This window comes from Gekko japonicus, unplaced genomic scaffold, assembly GCF_001447785.1.
Source record: "Gekko japonicus isolate JY-2015 unplaced genomic scaffold, Gekko_japonicus_V1.1 scaffold19, whole genome shotgun sequence".
Classification (NCBI taxonomy): domain Eukaryota; kingdom Metazoa; phylum Chordata; class Lepidosauria; order Squamata; family Gekkonidae; genus Gekko; species Gekko japonicus.
In genome coordinates, this window is record NW_015164664.1 from 2,159,414 (window position 1) to 2,167,899 (window position 8,486).

At 45.6% G+C, this 8,486-nt stretch overlaps 1 protein-coding gene across 1 annotated transcript in view; it reads left to right on the top strand.

Annotated features, from left to right (window-relative positions):
- The window catches only part of LOC107108506 (gamma-aminobutyric acid receptor subunit alpha-3-like), a 40,288-nt gene extending 39,142 nt beyond the window's left edge, over nucleotides 1-1,146 (top strand). The window contains exon 9 of the mRNA XM_015408943.1: nucleotides 808-1,146. Within this exon, the coding sequence (XP_015264429.1) occupies nucleotides 808-1,146 (339 nt within the window). The remainder of the gene's footprint in view (nucleotides 1-807) is intronic.
- The last annotated feature ends 7,340 nt before the right edge of the window (nucleotides 1,147-8,486 follow it).

Here is an 8,486-nt window from a genome sequence, read left to right on the forward strand (position 1 = left end):
GACAACAAAAGGTTTTGTTTTTTTTAAAATTTTGCTGCCATACACTGTAAGGGCTGCCCCTTTGCAAGATCTGGCTGTGACAGGAACTGGGTGGAACTAAAGGAAAAAACAGATCATAGACTGACCTTGTTAGGATGCTGCATCCTGACAAGGACTGTAGTTTGTCCTGGCTGGTCTTGCCTTGCTCCACTGCTGGCTTGGCTGATGGGTTTAGCAGGATCTGATCAGCAAACAGCTTCCATCAGCCTCCTAATAAACTTTGCTAAAAGGCCCAGCCAGCAGACTTAAAGTGGTTTGTTTTTACTGTGCTCTGCTTTCCCTGTGCCCCTAGTGGCTGCAGTCAGAACTGCACTAGAAAACAATTTTTAATGCATTCCATGAATGCAGCAGGATTCTGGTTTCTGGGGCCCTCCAGCTGACTTAGGCTCCCAAAATTTTGCCCCTCAGTCCCCCCCCCCCGTTGCTCTGACTACAGTGGAAACAGCTGCTATGTTTGAACAGGTGCTGGCAGGCAGACACACAGGAGATACATCCCAGGTTCTTGTGAAGTACCTCCTATTCCTGTGAGAAGGAGGAAAGCCAGGACTGGCTCTTTGCTTTAGGGGAGAGAAAGTTTGCTGAAGAAGTTGGTGGGCACCTGGAAACACATTAGCAGACACCATGGCACCTTCTAGTGGAGTGTGAGAAATGGGCCTGGGAGGATTTATTACTGCAACAGCAGCAGCAATTTCTGCTTGCTTTATATAAGTGGATCTTTCATCTATACAACCGTGCCACTCTACAAAGGTTCTTTCCTTTCCTTCTCAGAAGAAAGAGCCTGTCACTTTGGCAAAGAAAACCAACAACACCTATAACATTGTGGGGACGACATATGCCCTCAACATCACCAAGGAACCAGGCCTGCCCACCATTGCCAAGAGCGCTGCTGCCACCACAACCACGCCCGCAGCTGTTGTCGTCCCTCCTAAGGTGCCCCGAATGGAAGAGAAGCCCCCTGAGAACAAGAAGACCTACAACAGTGTCAGCAAGGTAGACAAAATGTCCCGCATCGTCTTTCCTGTCTTGTTCGCCATTTTCAATATGGTTTACTGGGCTACATATGTAAACCGGGAGTCAGCCATCAAGGGCATCATCGCCAAACAATGAGACGAGGCTCCTAAAACCTTCCCTCTGCCCATGTGAACCAGGCGGAGGAATCTCTGTGGGGTTCCTTGTCACTTGGCTGGTTAGAGATTTGTTTTCTCTGTTCTGATTAATTTTCTTCTGTTGAGTTCCTTACTCTCCCCCATACAAACCAAACTGTGATTTTTACAAGAAACTTTAATTTCTTACCTGTTTGTTTTTGTTCATTTTTATTGTTGGGGGGGGGGGAAGTTCCATGGAAAAGTGTGCCTCTAACATGGTGAGTCTGATGTCCACCTCCCCAGCTTCCCCTGCCTGCCCCCTCCCTGGAAGCTGACTGCCTGCCCCTTTCCTTCCATGCTAATTCTGCTGAGGAGAGCTGAGCTGTTTCTTTTCCCAGGCCTCCCCTGCCCTCTGATGGACTGCCCTGGTGATTCCAGTTGTCCCTCTTGCAAGCAGAAGTCTGCAATCTGGTCAGTAAGGCCAATGGTGGCTGATCTGCTGCAGTTTTTTGTGCCTCAGGGAGAAAGAAGTCCCCAGTTGGGAAAGCAAGTGAGCTCCACTGGAGGGCTGTCATAAAGAGAGGGGTGGAGAAAGGGGTGGGGAAAGGTAGTGGAGACCTCCTAATCCAGGAGCGCAAAGTTCAAATATGCACATACATCAGTGATTTTGCATGAGCAGGTTGCAGCACTCGCTGGCAAAGGCACCCTCTTTAGCCACCTGTCGGCAGTATTACATTGCATCCCTTGTTTTCCTTGGGGTGCTTAGGAAATTCTCTTGCTCTGGACTTTGTGGTTCTGGAATACCTGTTCCAGGTCACACTCACAATATGCATTATTCCCCTGCCAATGTTATGGACTGGGTTTCCTGACATCACAAAGTTAACTGTGCAGGCACACATTGCGGCATTCCACCCCTTTGTGTCTTTTTCTTCCTGTGAAAATTATGTGTACACTGAAAAACAACCATGTTTTTCATGGTTTATTGAGTTTATTGAGAATGCATCTGCGCATTTATATGCACGAGCACATCATTTTGTGCATGTCCAGTTTGCTTTTTCATAGTCTACACATTCTTTTAGGGTTTTTCAGATAACACAATTGTCTGTCTCTCTCTTTGAAGTGGCCATAGGAAGCCACAGTTAACTCTAGGCTTCGGCTGATGCTGGAGTAGTGCTGAGCAAGTCATTCTCTGTTTCCCCAGCTGTGAGGGGAACTGTGAGGCAAGCCACAGATGCAGAAAAGCTGCCATCTTTTGCATATTTTTGAGTAGGAGAGAAGCAAGGCTCTTGTTGCAAATCTTTAATTTTGCACTCACTTTCTCCAGGTTAAGCACTGCACACTTCCTGCTGCTGGGGCTCATTTCATCCAACCAGACTTTGCCCATACAGTGGACTCGGATTCTTTTGTTTCCCCTCTACCTCTCCCCATAATACCAGACTTGCTCTCTTGCACCCGTGCATCCATTTGTGACCAAATAAATGTACCAGGTCAAAAAAGTGTGCCCAAAGGGGGCACTTGGAGAGGAATCATGAAGTAGCTGGTTTAGCAAAAATAATAATAATAATAATAATTAGCATGAGAACTTATTTTATCTAGTGCACTTTTGTGCCATTAATCCACTCATATGGGTACTCAAAGAGGTTAACAGATCTACATTTAGAATAAACAACCAATCAGAATTTTGGAAAACACAGCAACAGACAAAAATTTCATAAAAACCACTAACAACTTAGAAAGGTGTGAATGGGTGCCGTGACCTTAAGTTCACCACTTAAAAACTGTTCTGATAATGGAGACGGGGTGTGAGTGTGCTTCCACTAAAGAGACAGAGAGAGGTTAGAAGAGGGGAGGCATGAGACATTGACCGGCTCAACCACTATTTATTGTATTTATTTAGAGAGTCTGAAGCTTTGGATCTTAAAATACCTGGAAATAATATTTACCAGGGGTCATTTCGTAGAAAAAGAGCTAGGGGAACTCATTAGCATAACTCATTAGCATATGCCACACCCCCTAACATCAGGAGCCCGACGGTGGACCTGCAAGGCCAGCGGGAGTACAAGGAAGCCCCGCCAAGGCCCTCCCTGGCCCCAGGCAGGCAAGGGTGGGGAGAGGCAGGGAGGAAGCAACTTACCCTCCCTCTTCTCCTGCCTCCTCCTGGCTGAATGAGGGCTGGAAGCGGGGCAGCCGGAAGCAGGGGGCGGGGCTTCATCATGTGCCCCGCCCCCCTGCACCTCACCCGGGGGAACTGTGTTCCCCCACGTTCCCCCCTGAAATGACCTCTGATATTTACCATAATCTTCACTAATGGTTTGCAGACCAGTACCTCTAACCAATAAAGGAGATCCCTGTAGGCTTCCACGCTTGCTGGAGTAGGAGCTGTCTGCAATGGGATGTGCATACACATTCTGGCATAACTAATTATGCATAAATAACTTTTTTAAATGCACCACTAGATCAAGCCTTTGAATTTCTCTGCTTCGGCTCAGGATCTGAAAATCCACGGGAGGTGGAAACCAATTTGGGGCTCATGTCTTCCTCTGTGCAGATCATCCCCAAAGTATTTCAACAGAAGTAACTGATCTCATGAAAACAACTACATTCTAATGCAAAATATAATCTCTGGACAATATAAATTACACTGAACGCAAGCTGCTGTGTAAGCCTTGCATAATCACCAGGCTGTCTGGGGGATTGATAAGCGACATGTTCTAAAGGGCTGCAGATGCCCATCCCCTTAATCTGCTTTGAGGCAAGAGAAGCAAATTCCTGGGCCCATCACATTTTTCCTTGTGCTACTGCCACTGACAGATGAGTGCTGCACGCTACCTTTTGATGTCTGCTTAAATGTGTCCCCTCTCTAAATTATTAAACGTGTAAACATCTGAGGTAAACAACTTGAACACATCCAGCAAATCTCATTAGCCTTGACACTGTGCCATCCAAAAGGCGCTCCTTCCATGAGTGAGCCACAGGGCCACAACACCACCCCACCTGTCCCTTGTGGTATCTCTGCCGTACTATGAGGAGGGAAGGGCTCGATTGGAGCTGGGGGCGCTGAGTCCTGGGGCATGTTTTCTGGGTGCCTCTTTGTTCCTCCTCCTCCTCCTCCCTCACACGTTCCAGGCCTGCCTTAGTCAAAATAAGATTTCACTGCAATGAAACAGACTTTCTCCACAGAAGCAGTATGTAGTTTTGCCTTGTTTTTGGAATGGGAGCAAAGCTTTCCTGTTTGATAAAGGTCCGGGGTTTGCTGCCTGAGCCGCTTGGTGCATGAAGTCAGGCTTTCCCGCACCATCGTAGACATCAGCAAGAACCGAAGGATCTTCTCCCCATCAAGTCTTCTTCCTGTAGGTGGCCACCTTGTCCTTTTCTCTCTGTGCTATCCTGCCCATGGCTGCAGATATCTATGCAAAGATGTTCTAACTGTGTTTAGGACACAAAGAGCTCCCAAGCCCATCTGAAGCTTATTTGTCTCCTCATCCAGCACTCGTTCCTTTGCGCACATGGGGGTGAAGGTGCACAGGGGCTTAGGAGGCAGATCTGCCTTCCCTCTTGTCCTCGCTGACTACCAGGCAGCTCTGGCTCATGCTGCTGCCTTTTTTGTCTTCATCCCCCCCCCCCCGTGCCTCTGGTTGTCAGGCATGCCACTTGTTGCCACTGAGCTGATGTTTCATTTTTAAATTTCTCCTGCCAAGTCTCCCTGCTGCTTCCTACTCTGTTGAATGCTCACAAGGGACCATTAGGTTGCCTACCAAACAGTGAAAAGATTTTTGCTTACCTGCTTTTAAGAGGGGTGAAGGGGGGGCAGCAGAGGAAGATTAGCTGCTTTGGCAGGAGAGCCTTGCAGTGCAGTCCTATGCAGAGTTGATTCCAGTAGGCTTAGATTGGATCTACCTAGGATTTCGTAGAAATGGATCTTTCCCTCCTAGGGATGCAGCCAGTGATTCCACTCACCATTTCATAAACATCCCATACCATACTGCCCACCATTTTCTGTATATCTTTCGATAGGTTGAGCAAACTTGTTTTTTCCTAAGGAATTCCTCTTTCTTTGGTTCCTTCAGAGAGAAATCCTTCCACTCCCTACAACTCCATTGAAGAAATACAACAGCATTCTAACATTCTCAGTTAGGGTTCCCACTTTTTCTCACTTAGATGTATAATGTGACCCTTTTTCCTGGCACGCAGATAAGGGGCTCTGTTAAAAACCTAGGAGCAGGGGCAATATAGAAGGTGGCACCTCTACTTCCAGTTCTTCATACAAACACAAAGCCACAAAGTTCTCCATGAGGTACTGTTGAGTTTCTTCATTAGCAGGAAGTTTTCTATCTCTGAGTGAATTTATCTGTTTTCGACTCCTCATCCATAGCAGCGATTGGGATTCTGCTCTGAGGCTCTCTTTTCCTTCTCTAACTCTTATCTTCACTGCTTGATTTTCCTGATATGCAATGAGATAACTCGAGTTTGTGAACACAAGAAGCATAGGAAGGATGATGGAAAGGCAAGCCAGACTGAACACCTAGCTGTTTGCCTGGCAATGCCAGGCAGGAAGAGTACAGCTTATTTGCAATAGTAATTGTTCCATTTTCACAAAGAACATTGGGGGAAATAGATTACTTTGCTAGTAATGATCTCAGCACTCCCTGCAATCACATTAATGATTTGTTCATTTTTGAACGCTATCAGTATTTTGAGCGGGTTCTTGTCTGTGCAATAAACATCATTTGGCATGGTAGCCAAGTAGCCATTGTTGGCCTGTGTTCAGAATCCACCAGTTCAGTTAGATGGCCCAAGGCCATCATGGGCAAGTCAGGCATCATTAAAACACAGCTGCCTTTCAAATGAATGTGCTGGTTTTGTGCCTATGCAACCAGCAGGATTCATCATGCTGGGCATATTCAGAATTTACAGGATTAAACTACAAATCCCAGATGGCAGTGCAAAAATGTGCAATGTATTTGCAATCCAGTTTAGAAAAGACACTCACCTTTCCAAGTCAGGCAGACAAAAAGGGGAAGGTTACAATCTGCCTCCCCCAACTCAAGAGGATCAAGATAGTCAAGGAAATCATGACTTCTGTAAGTTAATTTTCCCCCCTTTTAGATGGATTTGGTGAATGGGGGGACAGGAACAGCCACAGGAGGGAGCATGGCATTGGACCAAACATTTGTAATGTAATTTAGAACAATTTTAAGCACTCAATAAAAGGTTCTTTTTTTAGTGTGATCAAATTGGGATTCAGACACAAGGATGTCTGAGAATCACTGCTTTGCATAATTTTTCATTCAAGGTTCCAAACTACTAGAATGTTTTGGTTAGTTACACAACTTTGTTCCATGACCCCTGGGGATATGACATCAAACTGTCAGCCACAGTAACAACAAAAAATGCAGCCTCCCATTTCAAGGGCAGCATAGCTTGATGCTGAGGATAAGTGTCCATTATATCCATCGTGACCTGTTTAGGAGATTCCTGCAATCATCTGGCTGGACTTTAGTGGTGATAAAACCTCTGGTCTAGTCTAGCAAAGTAATTCTTATGTCTTAAGAATGCAAAAGAAGCTACAGCAGAAGACTTTGAAAGGGATAGAGACACTTAAGACTGTCAAATAAGAGGTTTAAGATAGTAATACTCTTAAAAAGATAGAGCTTCTTTCAGGACAACAGTGTTAAAGGGATAGACTTGCTGCTAAAGGGAAAAGAGCGTTAGAGTGGAGTGCTTCTTAAAGGCAAGAGCTCCTTTAGTGGAGAAATTGGTTTATGGGATAGAAGTCTGTAAGAAGCTTGGAGGAAGCTAATTCTTGTGAAATGTTTGCTAGAGCAATCATGCCAAAGGTTTTTATGCTTATGAACTTTGTGAGATTGTGCACAAAATCTCCAGGCTGGAACTGGGGTCCAAACTGGTGGAGACTGACCAGGAGAGAGATCTTGGAGTCATGGTAGAGAACTCATTGAAGATGTCGACTCAGTGTGTGACTGCAATAAGAAAGGCAAATGCTATGCTGGGGATTATTAGGAAGGGGATTGAAAACAATTCCGCCAGTATCATAATGCCCCTGTATAAATTTATGGTATGGCCGCATTTGGACTACTATTTACAGTTCTGGTCATCGCACCTCAAAAATGATATTATAGCATTGGAAAAGGTACAGAAAAGGGCAACTAAAATGATTAAGGGCATCTCCTTAACACCTTCCCTATGAAGAAAGGTTAAAGAGGTTAGGGCTCTTTAGTTTGGAGAGATGACAACTGAGGGGTGACATGATAATAATAATAATAATACTTTCAATTTATTGATCCCTCTTTCCCACACACCTACGGGCTCAGAGTGATTTACAGTTACTCTTTGACAATTGGACTAACAATATTCATGGGGGATAGGGAAGACAACATACAGCATTATTATTTTTTAATTACACACACATTGCAGCTAGCCGGGGCTTCATCTGCGGGCTGGATCAGTTGTGTTTCGACAGCATGTATTCTTCTTGGCTGGCTGATGACGGCAGGGCTTCTTGATGTCGTGCTGCCACACTGCCACCGCCTGGCCGACTCACTCCACTGCAGGGAAGCCGAAACAGCTCTTTCATCTTTGGATCTTGCCATGCTCAGAAGTCACACTCGGCAGCTAACACCTTCCCAAAGGGAGTGGTGCGCCCACCCCCTTTCAGGTGGTCCCCAATTTATCTACTTGCTGAAGCTTTCGAATCACTGGGTAGACGATGAGATAGGATGAGGCTTGGTTGCTCACACCAGCTATAGTTAAGCAGGGGGAAAATCCCCTGCGCCACCGCTCCCTGGTAGATAGAGGTTTACAAAATTATACATGGGATAGAGAAGGTAGAGAAAGAAGTACTTTTCTCCCTTTCTCAAAGTGCAAGAACTCATAGACACTATGAAATTAATGAGCAGTAGGTTTAGAACAGATAAAAGGAAGTACTTCTTCACCCAAAGTGTAATTAACACGTGGAATTCACTACCACAGGAAGTGGTGATGGCGGCTACAAGCATAGACAGATTCAAGAGGGGATTAGATAAACATATGGAGCAGAGGTCCATCAGTGGCTATTAGCCACAAGATATGGATGGAACACTATGTCTGGGGCAGTGATGCTCTGTATTCTTGGTGCTTGGAGGGCAACACAGGGAGGGCTTCTGGAGTTCTGGCCCCACTGGTGCACCTCCTGATGGCACATGGGTTTTGGCCACTGTGTGACACATAGTATTGGACTGGATGGGCCGTTGGCCTGATCCAATGTGGCTTCTCTTATGTTCATATGACCCCAGTCAGAAATCCGGTGCTCTGACTCAACCACTTAAAAAAAAAAAAAAAAAAAAAACTAGGGGGGGGAAAAAAAAA